At 32.7% G+C, this 20,047-nt stretch overlaps 1 protein-coding gene across 2 annotated transcripts in view; it reads right to left on the bottom strand.

Moving 5' to 3' along the window:
• The window catches only part of naalad2 (N-acetylated alpha-linked acidic dipeptidase 2), a 57,435-nt gene continuing 37,388 nt past the window's right edge, over positions 1 to 20,047 (bottom strand). For both annotated transcript variants that reach the window (XM_061925881.1, XM_061925882.1), the window contains 5 exons: positions 17,610 to 17,700; positions 16,185 to 16,449; positions 5,772 to 5,853; positions 4,577 to 4,669; positions 1 to 2,298 (listed from right to left, as the gene is read on the bottom strand). In XM_061925881.1, coding sequence (XP_061781865.1) covers positions 2,109 to 2,298; positions 4,577 to 4,669; positions 5,772 to 5,853; positions 16,185 to 16,449; positions 17,610 to 17,700 — 721 coding nt within the window. In that variant the 3' untranslated portion in view covers positions 1 to 2,108. The remainder of the gene's footprint in view (positions 2,299 to 4,576; positions 4,670 to 5,771; positions 5,854 to 16,184; positions 16,450 to 17,609; positions 17,701 to 20,047) is intronic.

The following is a 20,047-nucleotide window of genomic DNA, read 5'->3' as shown; positions in this document are numbered from 1 at the left end:
TCCTGCTCCGTCACTGATAAAAAATATAACAAACTCTCACTGGTGCAATAAAAATATTTGTACAATTTTATTTCCAATTATTTCCTTTTTTAGTACTTCACATGCATGAAATTAAATTCAAATTTGATTACAAAAGTATAAAAAAATAATTTGGGAAAAAGTGTAATGGGGAGAGCAGCTGTGATTAAATAGTTTTTAAAATTTAAGGTACAAACTGATTTTTTTTGTGCCTAAATTAAGTTGGGCAGAAATATTGAATGTCGGGCCGCGTCATATGAAATTTTACCGCAAACATTCCAAGCCCCTTCCTGCTCCGTCACTGATAAAAATATAAAATTCCCACTGGTGCACAGCAGTAGTTTGTCTTGAAAACAAGTGGTACCAGGTTCGAATCCCGGACGTAGTTAAGTTATACATTTTATGTTTTAATGTTAAAATTGTACAATTTATTTCCCATTAACTATTTTTTTTTAGTTCTATACATGCATCAAAATAAATTTAAGTTTGATTACAAAAGAATAAAAACATAATTTCAAATGTGGGAAAAACTGTAATGGGGAGAGTAGCTGTGATTAAATCGTTTTAATTTTAGATACAAACTGATTTTTTTTTGGTGCCTAAATTAAGTTGGGCAGAAATATTGCAGATTGTAAAATACCAATGAATGTCAGGGCGCGTCGTATGAAATTTTACCGCAAACATTCCAAGCCCCTTCCTGCTCCGTCACTGATAAAAAATATAACAAACTCTCACTGGTGCAATAAAAATATTTGTACAATTTTATTTCCAATTATTTCCTTTTTTAGTACTTCACATGCATGAAATTAAATTCAAATTTGATTACAAAAGTATAAAAAAATAATTTGGGAAAAAGTGTAATGGGGAGAGCAGCTGTGATTAAATAGTTTTTAAAATTTAAGGTACAAACTGATTTTTTTGTGCCTAAATTAAGTTGGGCAGAAATATTGAATGTCAGGCCGCGTCATATGAAATTTTACCGCAAACATTCCAAGCCCCTTCCTGCGCCGTCACTGATAAAAATATAAAATTCCCACTGGTGCACAGCAGTAGTTTGTCTTGAAAACAAGTGGTACCAGGTTCGAATCCCAGACATAGTTAAGTTATACCTTTTGTTTTAATGTTAAAATTGTACAATTTATTTCCCATTAACTATTTTTTTTAGTTCTATACATGCATCAAAATAAATTTAAGTTTGATTACAAAAGTATAAAAAAAAAAGTCAAATGTGGGAAAAACTGTAATGGGGAGAGTAGCTGTGATTAAATCGTTTTGATTTTAGATACAAGCTGATTTTTTTTGGTGCCTAAATTAAGTTGGGCAGAAATATTGCAGATTGTAAAATACCAATGAATGTCAGGGCGCGTCATATGACAATTTACCGCAAACATTCCAAGCCCCTTCCTGCTCCGTCACTGATAAAAATATAAAGTTCCCACTGGTGCCCAGCAGTAGTTTGTCTTGAAAAGCAGTGGTACTAGGTTCGAATCCCGGAAGTAGTTAAGTTATACCTTTTATGTTTAAATGTTAAAATTGTACAATTCATTTTTTTAGTTCTATACATGCATCAAAATAAATTTATATTTGATTAAAAAAATATAAAAATAATTTCAAATGTAATGTTTAAATGTTTTTTTCATTTTCGTTATAAATGAGTAGCAAATATAAACCCACTCAATTAAAATGACAAAATTAATCACAAGTTAAAAAAATGTAATAGAATTTTTTACTGAAATTTACTAGCGTTTTGAGCAAATTCAATTGAACGATGGAGGAAACTTCCATTTAGAATTTAGCAGTTTTGTCATTTAACAAATATAAACCTCATTTATTAAAATGATCAAATTAATCACAGGTTTAAAAAAAATTGAATTGTTTAATGACTTTTTCTATTTATTTGATAGCATGTTCAGAAATGGAAGGATTAAAGCAATAGTGGGCGGGGCCAACTGCCTAAAAACAAATAAAATATTCAGTCGGAGTGAAAATCTCCATCGGCGTACAAACCTTTCACGTATTTTCTACATTTAGCAAACAATTGTCATGTCAATCAAAATATGCTAATTATCATCTTAGCTCTTGTGGCTCCTTCATGCCGGCGGCGTAAGTGTCACGGCGGCGGCGTCGACCGTGAACGCCGCTATGCTGATTTGGCGCTTGACTTCCCGCCACGCCCGGGCCTGGTCCGCCGCGTGCTCGATGTCGAACAAGGCGTCGTAAATCCCGGGGAAAGACTCGCCCGCGTATTTGTTGTGGCTGCTGGGAGCGAAGATCACATGCCTGAAAGGAAAAGATGACAAAAGTCAATATTTGTTTAGAGAAGTTGTTTACAAAAAAGGTAAACATGCTAAGCTATAAATCTCTGTCGAACTTAGCAAAACAGCTAGCATGTTAATGTTAGCATGCTAACAGGTTAACATGCTTAACGAACTATTAAAAACAAGCTAACATGCTAACAGGTATCCTTGGTCAAGTAACAAAATATTTGATGCTGAGGTGTTTACCTACAAAATGTGCTAAAATGAAGCTAGCATGCTAGCATTAGCACACTAACCGGTATCCTTGGTCAAGTAACAATATTTAATACGGCGGTGTTTACCGACAAAATTAGCTAAAAAAGCTAACATGCTAACAGGTAAAATTGGTCAATTAACAATATTTAATGCTGAGGTGTTTACCGACAAAATTAGCTAAAAAAGCTAACATGCTAACAGGTATCCTTGGTCAAGTAACAAAATATTTGATGCTGAGATGTTTACCTGCTAAATTAGCTAAAAAAAAAAGCTAACATGCTAACAGGTATCCTTGGTCAAGTAACAAAATATTTGATGCTGAGGTGTTTACCTACAAAATTTGCTAAAATGAAGCTAGCATGCTAACATTAGCAAGTAACAATATTTAATGTGGCGGTGTTTACCGACAAAATTAGCTAAAAAAGCTAACATGCTAACAGGTATAATTGGTCAATTAACAATATTTAATGCTGAGGTGTTTACCTGCTAAATTAACTAAAAAAGCTAACATGCTAACAGGTATAATTGGTCAATTAACAATATTTAATGCTGAGGTGTTTACCTGCTAAATTAACTAAAAAAGCTAACATGCTAACAGGTATCATTGGTCAATTAACAATATTTAATGCTGAGGTGTTTACCTGCTAAATTAGCTAAAAAAGCTAACATGCTAACAGGTATAATTGGTCAATTAACAATATTTAATGCTGAGGTGTTTACCTGCTAAATTAGCTAAAAAAGCTAACAGGTGTCATTGTTCAAGTAACAATATTTGATGCTGAGATGTTTACCTGCTAAATTAGCTAAAAAAGCTAACATGCTAACAGGTATCCTTGGTCAAGTAACAAAATATTTGATGCTGAGGTGTTTGCCATTAAAATCAGCTAAAATAAAGCTAGCATGCTAACATTGGCACGCTAACCGGTATCCTTGGTCAAGTAACAATATTTAATGCGGCGATGTTTACAGACAAAATTATCTAAAAAAGCTAACATGCTAACAGGTAAAATTGGTCAATTAACAATATTTAATGCGGCGGTGTTTACCGACAAAATTAGCTAAAAAAGATAACATGCTAACAGGTATAATTGGTCAATTAACAATATTTAATGCTGAGGTGTTTACCTGCTAAATTAGCTAAAAAAGCTAATGTACTAACAGGTAAAATTGGTCAAGTAACAATATTTAATGCGGTTTACCGACAAAATTAGCTAAAAAAGCTAACATGTATCCTTGGTCAAGTAACAAAATATTTGATGCTGAGATGTTTACCTGCTAAATTAGCTAAAAAAAGCTAACATGCTAACAGGTATCCCTGGTCAAGTAACAAAATATTTGATGCTGTGGTGTTTACCTACAAAATTTGCTAAAAAAAGCTAACATGCTAACAGGTATCATTGGTCAATTAACAATATTTAATGCTGAGGTGTTTACCTGCTAAATTAACTAAAAAAGCTAACATGCTAACAGGTATAATTGGTCAATTAACAATATTTAATGCTGAGGTGTTTACCTGCTAAATTAACTAAAAAAGCTAACATGCTAACAGGTATAATTGGTCAATTAACAATATTTAATGCTGAGGTGTTTACCTGCTAAATTAGCTAAAAAAAAGCTAACATGCTAACAGGTATCCTTGGTCAAGTAACAATATTTAATGCGGCGGTGTTTACCGACAAAATTAGCTAAAAAAGCTAACATGCTAACAGGTATCATTGGTCAATTAACAATATTTAATGCTGAGGTGTTTACCTACAAAATTAGCTAAAAAAAACAACTAGCATACTAACATTAGCATGCTAACAGATATCCTTGGTCAAGTAACAATATTTGATGCTGAGGTGTTTACCTACAAAATTAGCTAAAATAAAGTTAGCATGCTAACATTAGCATGCTAACTTGCTAAAATTAGCATTAAAGCTCACATGCTAATATTAGAATGCTAACAATTGTGTTAAATGAGCTATGTGCCACACCTGTCATGAAATATATTTGTTATTACGACTAATAGTTCTGGTGTGAGAGTGAGAGGGTGAGTGTCACACCTGTAGAAAGGTCTGCCAGGTAACCCCAGGGGGTCAATGAAGGTCCTCTCCAGGTACATCAGCTGATCGTTCATCACACGCACCTGCAGAGCACTGATGCACACCTCATGTCACTTATGAACACCTGTGTGTACTCACTCATATTCACATGTCACCTATGAACACCTGTGTGTAGTCACTCATATTCACATGTCACCTATGAACACCTGTGTGTACTCACTCATATTCACATGTCACCTATGAACACCTGTGTGTAGTCACTAATATTCACATGTCACCTATGAACACCTGTGTGTACTCACTCATATTCACATGAACACCTGTGTGTAGTCACTCATATTCACATGTCACCTATGAACACCTGTGTGTACTCACTAATATTCACATGAACACCAGTGTGTTCTCACTCATATTCACATGAACACCTGTGTGTACTCACTAATATTCACATGTCACCTATGAACACCTGTGTGTACTCACTCATATTCACACCTCATGTCACCTATGAACACCTGTGTGTACTCACTAATATTCACATGTCACCTATGAACACCTGTGTGTACTCACTCATATTCACATGTCACCTATGAACACCTGTGTGTACTCACTCATATTCACATGTCACCTATGAACACGTGTGTACTCACTCATATTCACATGTCACCTATGAACACCTGTGTGTACTCACTAATATTCACATGTCACCTATGAACACCTGTGTGTACTCACTAATATTCACATGTCACCTATGAACACCTGTGTGTACTCACTCATATTCACATGAACACCTGTGTGTACTCACTCATATTCACATGAACACCTGTGTGTAGTCACTCATATTCACATGTCACCTATGAACACCTGTGTGTACTCACTCATATTCACATGAACACCTGTGTGTACTCACTCATATTCACATGAACACCTGTGTGTAGTCACTCATATTCACATGTCACCTATGAACACCTGTGTGTACTCACTAATATTCACATGTCACCTATGAACACCTGTGTGTACTCACTCATATTCACATGTCACCTATGAACACCTGTGTGTACTCATTAATATTCACACCTCATGTCACCTATGAACACCTGTGTGTACTCACTAATATTCACATGGAATAATTACAATAATAACAAATGTCATATGTAATAATTACAATAATATTTAATAATAAAAATGTCTTATTTACTTTGCAGTGTGGAGGTTCAGTAGTCGCTCATGGAAGTGTCTCGCTGCCAGTGTGAAGTTGTCCACTGCAGAGGACAAGGAGTCTGGACCGGAAGGTGAAAGACCGATTAATTATCAATAATTAATATTCAAATACTTTTTTTTAATGTCAGAATTAAAAATTAATATTTAGTGATGTCACCATGAATATTTAGTGATGTCATCATGAAGGATGAATATTTAGTGATGTCACGATGAATAATTTTTGTCACCATGAATATTTAGTGATGTCACCAGGAATAATGAATATTTAGTGATGTCACTATGAATAATTTTTGTCACCATGAATATTTAGTGATGTCACCATGAATAATTTTGTCACCATGAATATTTAGTGATGTCACCATGAATAATGAATATTTAGTGATGTCACCATGAATGATGAATATTTAGTGATGTCACCATGAATGATGAATATTTAGTGATGTCACCATAAATAATAAATATTTAGTGATGTCACCATGAATGATGAATATTTAGTGCTGTCACCATGAATAATGGATATTTAGTGATGTCACCATGGATAATATTTAGTGATGACACCATGAATAATGAATATTTAGTGATGTCACATGAATATTTAGTGTTGTCACCATGAATGATGAATATTTAGTGATGTCACCATGAATGATGAATATTTAGTGATGTCACCATGAATAATTAATATTTAGTGATTCACAATTAATATTTAGTGTTGTCACCATGAATGATGAATATTTAGTGATGTCACCATGAATATTGAATATTTAGTGATGTCACCATGAATGATGAATATTTAGCGAGGTCACCATGAATAATAAATATTTAGTGATGTCACCATGAATAATAAATATTTAATGATGTCACCATGAATAATAAATATTTAGTGTTGTCACCATGAATAATAAATATTTAATGATGTCACCATGAATAATAAATATTTAGTGTTGTCACCATTAATGATGAATATTTAGTGATGTCACCATGAATAACGAATATTTAGTGATGTCACCATGAATAATGAATATTTAGTGATGTCACCATGAATAATGAATATTTAGTGATGTCACCATGAATGATGAATATTTAGTGATGTCACCATAAATAATAAATATTTAGTGATGTCACCATGAATGATGAATATTTAGTGATGTCACCATGAATAATGGATATTTAGTGATGTCACCATGGATAATATTTAGTGATGACACCATGAATAATAAATATTTAGTGATGTCACATGAATATTTAGTGTTGTCACCATGAATGATGAATATTTAGTGATGTCACCATGAATATTTAGTGATGTCACCATGAATGATGAATATTTAGTGATGTCACCATGAATGATGAATATTTAGTGATGTCACCATGAATAATTAATATTTAGTGATTCACAATTAATATTTAGTGTTGTCACCATGAATGATGAATATTTAGTGATGTCACCATGAATATTGAATATTTAGTGATGTCACCATGAATGATGAATATTTAGCGAGGTCACCATGAATAATGAATATTTAGTGATGTCACCATGAATAATAAATATTTAATGATGTCACCATGAATAATAAATATTTAGTGTTGTCACCATGAATAATAAATATTTAGTGTTGTCACCATTAATGATGAATATTTAGTGATGTCACCATGAATAACGAATATTTAGTGATGTCACCATGAATAATGAATATTTAGTGATGTCACCATGAATAATGAATATTTAGTGATTCACAATGAATATTTAGTGATGTCACCATGAATGATGAATATTTAGTGATGTCACCATGAATATTGAATATTTAGTGATGTCACCATGAATGATGAATATTTAGTGATGTCACCATGAATGATGAATATTTAGCGAGGTCACCATGAATAATAAATATTTAGTGTTGTCACCATTAATGATGAATATTTAGTGATGTCACCATGAATAACGAATATTTAGTGATGTCACCATGAATAATGGATATTTAGTGATGTCACCATGAATAATGAATATTTAGTGATGTCACCATGAATAATAAATATTTAGTGATGTCACATGAATATTTAGTGTTGTCACCATGAATGATGAATATTTAGTGATGTCACCATGAATAATGAATATTTAGTGATGTCACCATGAATGATGAATATTTAGTGATGTCACCATGAATGATGAATATTTAGTGATGTCACCATAAATAATGAATATTTAGTGATGTCACCATGAATGATGAATATTTAGTGTTGGCACCATGAATGATGAATATTTAGTGATGTCACCATGAATAACGAATATTTAGTGATGTCACCATGAATAATGAATATTTAGTGATGTCACCATGAATATTTAGTGATGTCACCATGAATAATGAATATTTAGTGATGTCCCCATGAATGATGAATATTTAGTGATGTCACCATGAATAATGAATATTTAGTGATGTCACCATGAATGATGAATATTTAGTGATGTCACCATGAATAACGAATATTTAGTGATGTCACCATGAATAATGAATATTTAGTGATGTCACCATGAATGATGAGTATTTAGTGATGTCACCATGAATGATGGATATTTAGTGATGTCACCATGAATAATGGATATTTAGTGATGTCACCATGGATAATATTTAGTGATGACACCATGAATAATAAATATTTAGTGTTGTCACCATTAATGATGAATATTTAGTGATGTCACCAGGAATAACGAATATTTAGTGATGTCACCATGAATAATGAATATTTAGTGATGTCATCATGAATAATGAATATTTAGTGATGTCATCATGAATGATGAATATTTAGTGATGTCACCATGAATAACGAATATTTAGTTATGTCATCATGAATAATGAATATTTAGTGATGTCATCATGAATATTTAGTGTTGTCATCATGAATAATGAATATTTAGTGATGTCACATGAATATTTAGTGATGTCACCATGAATAATGAATATTTAGTGATTCACAATGAATATTTAGTGATGTCACCATGAATGGTGAATATTTAGTGATGTCACCATGAATATTGAATATTTAGTGATGTCACCATGAATAATAAATATTTAGTGTTGTCACCATTAATGATGAATATTTAGTGATGTCACCATGAATAATGAATATTTAGTGATGTCACCATGAATAATGAATATTTAGTGATGTCACCATGAATAATGAATATTTAGTGTTGTCACCATGAATGATGAATATTTAGTGATGTCACCATGAATATTGAATATTTAGTGTTGTCACCATGAATGATGAATATTTAGCGATGTCACCATGAATATTTAGTGTTGTCACCATGAATGATGAATATTTAGTGATGTCACCATGAATGATGAATATTTAGTGATGTCACCATGAATAATGAATATTTAGTGAATTCACCATGAATGATGAATATTTAGTGATGTCACCATGAATAATGAATATTTAATGATGTCACCATGAATATTTAGTGATGTCACCATGAATGATGAATATTTAGTGATGTCACCATAAATAATGAATATTTAGTGATGTCACCATGAATGATGAATATTTAGTGTTGGCACCATGAATGATGAATATTTAGTGATGTCACCATGAATAACGAATATTTAGTGATGTCACCATGAATGATGAATATTTAGCGAGGTCACCATGAATAATAAATATTTAGTGATGTCACCATGAATAATAAATATTTAATGATGTCACCATGAATAATAAATATTTAGTGTTGTCACCATGAATAATAAATATTTAATGATGTCACCATGAATAATAAATATTTAGTGTTGTCACCATTAATGATGAATATTTAGTGATGTCACCATGAATAACGAATATTTAGTGATGTCACCATGAATAACGAATATTTAGTGATGTCACCATGAATAATGAATATTTAGTGATGTCACCATGAATATTTAGTGATGTCACCATGAATAATGAATATTTAGTGATGTCACCATGAATAATGAATATTTAGTGTTGTCACCATGAATGATGAATATTTAGTGATGTCACCATGAATATTGAATATTTAGTGTTGTCACCATGAATGATGAATATTTAGCGATGTCACCATGAATATTTAGTGTTGTCACCATGAATGATGAATATTTAGTGATGTCACCATGAATGATGAATATTTAGTGATGTCACCATGAATAATGAATATTTAGTGAATTCACCATGAATGATGAATATTTAGTGATGTCACCATGAATAATGAATATTTAATGATGTCACCATGAATATTTAGTGATGTCACCATGAATGATGAATATTTAGTGATGTCACCATAAATAATGAATATTTAGTGATGTCACCATGAATGATGAATATTTAGTGTTGGCACCATGAATGATGAATATTTAGTGATGTCACCATGAATAACGAATATTTAGTGATGTCACCATGAATAATGAATATTTAGTGATGTCACCATGAATATTTAGTGATGTCACCATGAATAATGAATATTTAGTGATGTCCCCATGAATGATGAATATTTAGTGTTGGCACCATGAATAATGAATATTTAGTGATGTCACCATGAATGATGAATATTTAGTGATGTCACCATGAATAACGAATATTTAGTGATGTCACCATGAATAATGAATATTTAGTGATGTCACCATGAATGATGAGTATTTAGTGATGTCACCATGAATGATGGATATTTAGTGATGTCACCATGAATAATGGATATTTAGTGATGTCACCATGGATAATATTTAGTGATGACACCATGAATAATAAATATTTAGTGTTGTCACCATTAATGATGAATATTTAGTGATGTCACCAGGAATAACGAATATTTAGTGATGTCACCATGAATAATGAATATTTAGTGATGTCATCATGAATAATGAATATTTAGTGATGTCATCATGAATGATGAATATTTAGTGATGTCACCATGAATAACGAATATTTAGTTATGTCATCATGAATAATGAATATTTAGTGATGTCATCATGAATATTTAGTGTTGTCATCATGAATAATGAATATTTAGTGATGTCACATGAATATTTAGTGATGTCACCATGAATAATGAATATTTAGTGATTCACAATGAATATTTAGTGATGTCACCATGAATGGTGAATATTTAGTGATGTCACCATGAATATTGAATATTTAGTGATGTCACCATGAATAATAAATATTTAGTGTTGTCACCATTAATGATGAATATTTAGTGATGTCACCATGAATAATGAATATTTAGTGATGTCACCATGAATAATGAATATTTAGTGATGTCACCATGAATAATGAATATTTAGTGTTGTCACCATGAATGATGAATATTTAGTGATGTCACCATGAATATTGAATATTTAGTGTTGTCACCATGAATGATGAATATTTAGCGATGTCACCATGAATATTTAGTGTTGTCACCATGAATGATGAATATTTAGTGATGTCACCATGAATGATGAATATTTAGTGATGTCACCATGAATAATGAATATTTAGTGAATTCACCATGAATGATGAATATTTAGTGATGTCACCATGAATAATGAATATTTAATGATGTCACCATGAATATTTAGTGATGTCACCATGAATGATGAATATTTAGTGATGTCACCATAAATAATGAATATTTAGTGATGTCACCATGAATGATGAATATTTAGTGTTGGCACCATGAATGATGAATATTTAGTGATGTCACCATGAATAACGAATATTTAGTGATGTCACCATGAATAATGAATATTTAGTGATGTCACCATGAATATTGAATATTTAGTGATGTCACCATGAATGATGAATATTTAGCGAGGTCACCATGAATAATAAATATTTAGTGATGTCACCATGAATAATAAATATTTAATGATGTCACCATGAATAATAAATATTTAGTGTTGTCACCATGAATAATAAATATTTAATGATGTCACCATGAATAATAAATATTTAGTGTTGTCACCATTAATGATGAATATTTAGTGATGTCACCATGAATAACGAATATTTAGTGATGTCACCATGAATAACGAATATTTAGTGATGTCACCATGAATAATGAATATTTAGTGATGTCACCATGAATATTTAGTGATGTCACCATGAATAATGAATATTTAGTGATGTCACCATGAATAATGAATATTTAGTGTTGTCACCATGAATGATGAATATTTAGTGATGTCACCATGAATATTGAATATTTAGTGTTGTCACCATGAATGATGAATATTTAGCGATGTCACCATGAATATTTAGTGTTGTCACCATGAATGATGAATATTTAGTGATGTCACCATGAATGATGAATATTTAGTGATGTCACCATGAATAATGAATATTTAGTGAATTCACCATGAATGATGAATATTTAGTGATGTCACCATGAATAATGAATATTTAATGATGTCACCATGAATATTTAGTGATGTCACCATGAATGATGAATATTTAGTGATGTCACCATAAATAATGAATATTTAGTGATGTCACCATGAATGATGAATATTTAGTGTTGGCACCATGAATGATGAATATTTAGTGATGTCACCATGAATAACGAATATTTAGTGATGTCACCATGAATAATGAATATTTAGTGATGTCACCATGAATATTTAGTGATGTCACCATGAATAATGAATATTTAGTGATGTCCCCATGAATGATGAATATTTAGTGTTGGCACCATGAATAATGAATATTTAGTGATGTCACCATGAATGATGAATATTTAGTGATGTCACCATGAATAACGAATATTTAGTGATGTCACCATGAATAATGAATATTTAGTGATGTCACCATGAATGATGAGTATTTAGTGATGTCACCATGAATGATGGATATTTAGTGATGTCACCATGAATAATGGATATTTAGTGATGTCACCATGGATAATATTTAGTGATGACACCATGAATAATAAATATTTAGTGTTGTCACCATTAATGATGAATATTTAGTGATGTCACCAGGAATAACGAATATTTAGTGATGTCACCATGAATAATGAATATTTAGTGATGTCATCATGAATAATGAATATTTAGTGATGTCATCATGAATGATGAATATTTAGTGATGTCACCATGAATAACGAATATTTAGTTATGTCATCATGAATAATGAATATTTAGTGATGTCATCATGAATATTTAGTGTTGTCATCATGAATAATGAATATTTAGTGATGTCACATGAATATTTAGTGATGTCACCATGAATAATGAATATTTAGTGATTCACAATGAATATTTAGTGATGTCACCATGAATGGTGAATATTTAGTGATGTCACCATGAATATTGAATATTTAGTGATGTCACCATGAATAATAAATATTTAGTGTTGTCACCATTAATGATGAATATTTAGTGATGTCACCATGAATAATGAATATTTAGTGATGTCACCATGAATAATGAATATTTAGTGATGTCACCATGAATAATGAATATTTAGTGTTGTCACCATGAATGATGAATATTTAGTGATGTCACCATGAATATTGAATATTTAGTGTTGTCACCATGAATGATGAATATTTAGCGATGTCACCATGAATATTTAGTGTTGTCACCATGAATGATGAATATTTAGTGATGTCACCATGAATGATGAATATTTAGTGATGTCACCATGAATAATGAATATTTAGTGAATTCACCATGAATGATGAATATTTAGTGATGTCACCATGAATAATGAATATTTAATGATGTCACCATGAATATTTAGTGATGTCACCATGAATGATGAATATTTAGTGATGTCACCATAAATAATGAATATTTAGTGATGTCACCATGAATGATGAATATTTAGTGTTGGCACCATGAATGATGAATATTTAGTGATGTCACCATGAATAACGAATATTTAGTGATGTCACCATGAATAATGAATATTTAGTGATGTCACCATGAATATTGAATATTTAGTGATGTCACCATGAATGATGAATATTTAGCGAGGTCACCATGAATAATAAATATTTAGTGATGTCACCATGAATAATAAATATTTAATGATGTCACCATGAATAATAAATATTTAGTGTTGTCACCATGAATAATAAATATTTAATGATGTCACCATGAATAATAAATATTTAGTGTTGTCACCATTAATGATGAATATTTAGTGATGTCACCATGAATAACGAATATTTAGTGATGTCACCATGAATAACGAATATTTAGTGATGTCACCATGAATAATGAATATTTAGTGATGTCACCATGAATATTTAGTGATGTCACCATGAATAATGAATATTTAGTGATGTCACCATGAATAATGAATATTTAGTGTTGTCACCATGAATGATGAATATTTAGTGATGTCACCATGAATATTGAATATTTAGTGTTGTCACCATGAATGATGAATATTTAGCGATGTCACCATGAATATTTAGTGTTGTCACCATGAATGATGAATATTTAGTGATGTCACCATGAATGATGAATATTTAGTGATGTCACCATGAATAATGAATATTTAGTGAATTCACCATGAATGATGAATATTTAGTGATGTCACCATGAATAATGAATATTTAATGATGTCACCATGAATATTTAGTGATGTCACCATGAATGATGAATATTTAGTGATGTCACCATAAATAATGAATATTTAGTGATGTCACCATGAATGATGAATATTTAGTGTTGGCACCATGAATGATGAATATTTAGTGATGTCACCATGAATAACGAATATTTAGTGATGTCACCATGAATAATGAATATTTAGTGATGTCACCATGAATATTTAGTGATGTCACCATGAATAATGAATATTTAGTGATGTCCCCATGAATGATGAATATTTAGTGTTGGCACCATGAATAATGAATATTTAGTGATGTCACCATGAATGATGAATATTTAGTGATGTCACCATGAATAACGAATATTTAGTGATGTCACCATGAATAATGAATATTTAGTGATGTCACCATGAATGATGAGTATTTAGTGATGTCACCATGAATGATGGATATTTAGTGATGTCACCATGAATAATGGATATTTAGTGATGTCACCATGGATAATATTTAGTGATGACACCATGAATAATAAATATTTAGTGTTGTCACCATTAATGATGAATATTTAGTGATGTCACCAGGAATAACGAATATTTAGTGATGTCACCATGAATAATGAATATTTAGTGATGTCATCATGAATAATGAATATTTAGTGATGTCATCATGAATGATGAATATTTAGTGATGTCACCATGAATAACGAATATTTAGTTATGTCATCATGAATAATGAATATTTAGTGATGTCATCATGAATATTTAGTGTTGTCATCATGAATAATGAATATTTAGTGATGTCACATGAATATTTAGTGATGTCACCATGAATAATGAATATTTAGTGATTCACAATGAATATTTAGTGATGTCACCATGAATGGTGAATATTTAGTGATGTCACCATGAATATTGAATATTTAGTGATGTCACCATGAATAATAAATATTTAGTGTTGTCACCATTAATGATGAATATTTAGTGATGTCACCATGAATAATGAATATTTAGTGATGTCACCATGAATAATGAATATTTAGTGATGTCACCATGAATAATGAATATTTAGTGATGTCATCATGAATAATGAATATTTAGTGATGTCATCATGAATGATGAATATTTAGTGATGTCACCATGAATAACGAATATTTAGTTATGTCATCATGAATAATGAATATTTAGTGATGTCATCATGAATATTTAGTGTTGTCATCATGAATAATGAATATTTAGTGATGTCACATGAATATTTAGTGATGTCACCATGAATAATGAATATTTAGTGATTCGCAATGAATATTTAGTGATGTCACCATGAATGATGAATATTTAGTAATGTCACCATGAATATTGAATATTTAGTGATGTCACCATGAATAATAAATATTTAGTGTTGTCACCATTAATGATGAATATTTAGTGATGTCACCAGGAATAACGAATATTTAGTGATGTCACCATGAATAATGAATATTGAGTGATGTCACCATGAATAACGAATATTTAGTGATGTCACCATGAATAATGAATATTTAGTTATGTCATCATGAATAATGAATATTTAGTGATGTCATGAATAATGAATATTTAGTGATGTCATGAATAATGACTATTTAGTGATGTCATGAATAATGACTATTTAGTGACATCATCACAAATAATGAATATTTAATGAAGTCACCATAAATAATGAATATTTAGTGATGTCACATGAATATTTACAACAGTGATGTCACCATGAATAATGAATATTTACAACAGTGATGTCACCATGAATAATGAATATTTACAACAGTGATGTCACCATGAATATTTACAACAGTGATGTCATCAGACCTACCAAATGACACCTGGTGCTCCTGCATGGCCGCCAGGTGGCGCTGTGCCAAGGTGGCGATGCTGCGTGAGTACTTGTGCAGTGCCAGGGCGTACTGGTTGGCATCCAGGGGGATGACCTGGGAGTCTGCCAGCAGGAGAAGCAGACCACCTCTCACCTGGGCCACAGACCTCAGTCTGCTGAAGGTGGGGTCGTAGAACTTCTCCACCAGCTCAAAGGTTTCATACACCGTGTGGTAGACTGGATAGCTGCTGTAGCGCTCGCTTTTCTGCGCGCGCGCACACACACACACACACACACACACACACACACCTTTTAATAAATGTTAACTAAAATACTGCAGTACTACATCATTATGTTAACTAAAGTACTGCAGTAGTACATCATTATGTTAACTAAAGTACTGCAGTACTACATCATTATGTTAACTAAAGTACTGCAGTACTACATCATTATGTTAACTAAAATACTGCAGTACTACATCATTATGTTAACTAAAATACTGCAGTACTACATCATTATGTTAACTAAAATACTGCAGTAGTACATCATGTTAATAAGTAAAGTACTGCAGTAGTACATCATGTTAATAAGTAAAGTACTGCAGTAGTACATCATGTTAATAAGTAAAGTACTGCAGTATTACATCATGTTAATAAGTAAAGTACTGCAGTATTACATCATGTTAATAAGTAAAGTACTGCAGTATTACATCATGTTAATAAGTAAAGTACTGCAGTATTACATCATGTTAATAAGTAAAGTACTGAAGTATTACATCATGTTAATAAGTAAAGTACTACAGTATTACATCATGTTAATAAGTAAAGTACTGCAGTACTACATCATGTTAATAAGTAAAGTACTGCAGTATTACATCATGTTAATAAGTAAAGTACTGCAGTATTACATCATGTTAATAAGTAAAGTACTGCAGTACTACATCATGTTAATAAGTAAAGTACTGCAGTATTACATCATGTTAATAAGTAAAGTACTGCAGTACTACATCATGTTAATAAGTAAAGTACTGCAGTATTACATCATGTTAATAAGTAACGTACTGCAGTATTACATCATGTTAATAAGTAAAGCACTGCAGTATTACATCATGTTAATAAGTAAAGTACTGCAGTACTACATCATGTTAATAAGTAAAGTACTGCAGTATTACATCATGTTAATAAGTAAAGTACTGCAGTACTACATCATGTTAACAAGTAAAGTACTGCAGTATTACATCATGTTAATAAGTAAAGTACTGCAGTATTACATCATGTTAATAAGTACTGCAGTATTACATCATGTTAATAAGTAAAGTACTGCAGTATTACTTCATGTTAATAAGTACTGCAGTATTACATCATGTTAATAAGTAAAGTATTACATCATGTTAATAAGTAAAGTACTGCAGTACTACATTATTACCCTGTCCTTGGTGTATCGAGCTCTTCCAGCTGCTATCCCCAGACGGACAAAGTAAGCCTCAAAGTCGCTGCCTGACCCGAGTTTGTTGATCCTGCAAACACCAGAAGAAGAACTGCGATTAACACTCTAGTTGCCGGTTAGCAATTAGCACACTAGTTGTCACTTGTCAGCAAGCAATCAGTGCTCTAGTTGCCAGCTCGCAATTAGCACACTAGTTGTCACTTGTCAGCCAGCGATTAACGCTCTAAATGCCAGCTAGTGATTAACACGCTAGTTGTCACTTGTCAGCTAGCAATTAGCACGCTTAGCGGTCCCTTATCAGTTAGTAATTAACGCTGTAGTTGTAAGGTTGTGATTAGTATACTAGTTTTCACTTGTCAGTTAGAAATTAACGCTCGAGTTGCTAGCTACAAATTAACACGCTATTTGTCACTTGTCAGCTAGCGATTAGAACACTAGTTGTCACTTGTCAGCTCGCGATTAGAACACTAGTTGTCACTTGTCAGCTCGCGATTAGAACACTAGTTGTCACTTGTCAGCTAGCGATTAGAACACTAGTTGTCACTTGTCAGCCAGCGATTAGAACACTAGTTGTCACTTGTCAGCTAGCGATTAGAACACTAGTTGTCACTTGTCAGCCAGTGATTAGTTCTCTAGTTGCCAGCTAGTGATTAATTTTTAGTTGCCAGCTAGCAATTGGCATGCTAGTTGTCACTTGTCAGCAAACGATTAGCGCTCTAGTTGCTAGCTACAAATTAACACGCTATTTGTCACTTGTCAGCTAGCGATTACAACACTAGTTGTCACTTGTCAGCTCGCGATTAGAACACTAGTTGTCACTTGCCAGCTAGCGATTAGAACACTAGTTGTCACTTGTCAGCCAGTGATTAGAACACTAGTTGTCACTTGTCAGCCAGCGATTAGAACACTAGTTGTCACTTGTCAGCTAGCGATTAGAACACCAGTTGTCACTTGTCAGTTAGCGATTAGAACACTAGTTGTCACTTGTCAGCCAGCGATTAGAACACTAGTTGTCACTTGTCAGCCAGTGATTAGTTCTCTAGTTGCCAGCTAGTGATTAATTTTTAGTTGCCAGCTAGCAATTGGCATGCTAGTTGTCACTTGTCAGCAAACGATTAGCGCTCTAGTTGCTAGCTACAAATTAACACGCTATTTGTCACTTGTCAGCTAGCGATTAGAACACTAGTTGTCACTTGTCAGCTAGCGATTAGAACACCAGTTGTCACTTGTCAGCTAGCGATTAGAACACTAGTTGTCACTTATCAGCCAGCGATTAGAACACTAGTTGTCACTTGTCAGCTAGCGATTAGAACACTCGTTGTCACTTGTCAGCCAGCGATTAGAACACTAGTTGTCACTTGTCAGCCAGTGATTAGTTCTCTAGTTGCCAGCTAGTGATTAATTTTTAGTTGCCAGCTAGCAATTGGCATGCTAGTTGTCACTTGTCAGCAAACGATTAGCGCTCTAGTTGCTAGCTACAAATTAACACGCTATTTGTCACTTGTCAGCTCGCGAATAGAACACTAGTTGTCACTTGTCAGCTAGCGATTAGAACACCAGTTGTCACTTGTCAGCTCGCGATTAGAACACCAGTTGTCACTTGTCAGCTAGCGATTAGAACACTAGTTGTCACTTGTCAGCTCGCGATTAGAACACTAGTTGTCACTTGTCAGCTAGAGATTAGAACACCAGTTGTCACTTGTCGGCTGGCGATTAGAACACTAGTTGTCACATGTTAGCCAGCGATTAGAACACTAGTTGTCACTTGTCAGCCAGTGATTAGTTCTCTAGTTGCCAGCTAGTGATTCATTTTTAGTTGCCAGCTAGCAATTGGCATGCTAGTTGTCACTTGTCAGCAAACGATTAGCGCTCTAGTTGCTAGCTACAAATTAACACGCTATTTGTCACTTGTCAGCTAGCGATTAGAACACTAGTTGTCACTTGTCAGCTAGCGATTAGACCACCAGTTGTCACTTGTCAGCTAGCGATTAGAACACCAGTTGTCACTTGTCAGCTAGCGATTAGAACACTAGTTGTCACTTGTCAGCCAGTGATTAGTTCTCTAGTTGCCAGCTAGTGATTAATTTTTAGTAGCCAGCTAGCAATTGGCATGCTAGTTGTCACTTGTCAGCAAACGATTAGCGCTCTAGTTGCTAGCTACAAATGAACACGCTATTTGTCACTTGTCAGCTAGCGATTAGAACACTAGTTGTCACTTGTCAGCTAGCGATTAGAACACCAGTTGTCACTTGTCGGCTAGCGATTAGAACACCAGTTGTCACTTGTCAGCTAGCGATTAGAACACCAGTTGTCACTTGTCAGCTAGCGATTAGAACACTAGTTGTCACTTGTCAGCCAGCGATTAGAACACTAGTTGTCACTTGTCAGCTAGCGATTAGAACACTAGTTGTCACTTG

The sequence above is a fragment of the Nerophis lumbriciformis genome, linkage group LG30, assembly GCF_033978685.3.
Source record: "Nerophis lumbriciformis linkage group LG30, RoL_Nlum_v2.1, whole genome shotgun sequence".
In the NCBI taxonomy this organism is placed as follows: Eukaryota; Metazoa; Chordata; class Actinopteri; order Syngnathiformes; family Syngnathidae; genus Nerophis; species Nerophis lumbriciformis.
The sequence above is the reverse complement of the archived record's forward strand: the minus strand, read 5'-3'. Positions and strand labels throughout refer to the sequence as shown.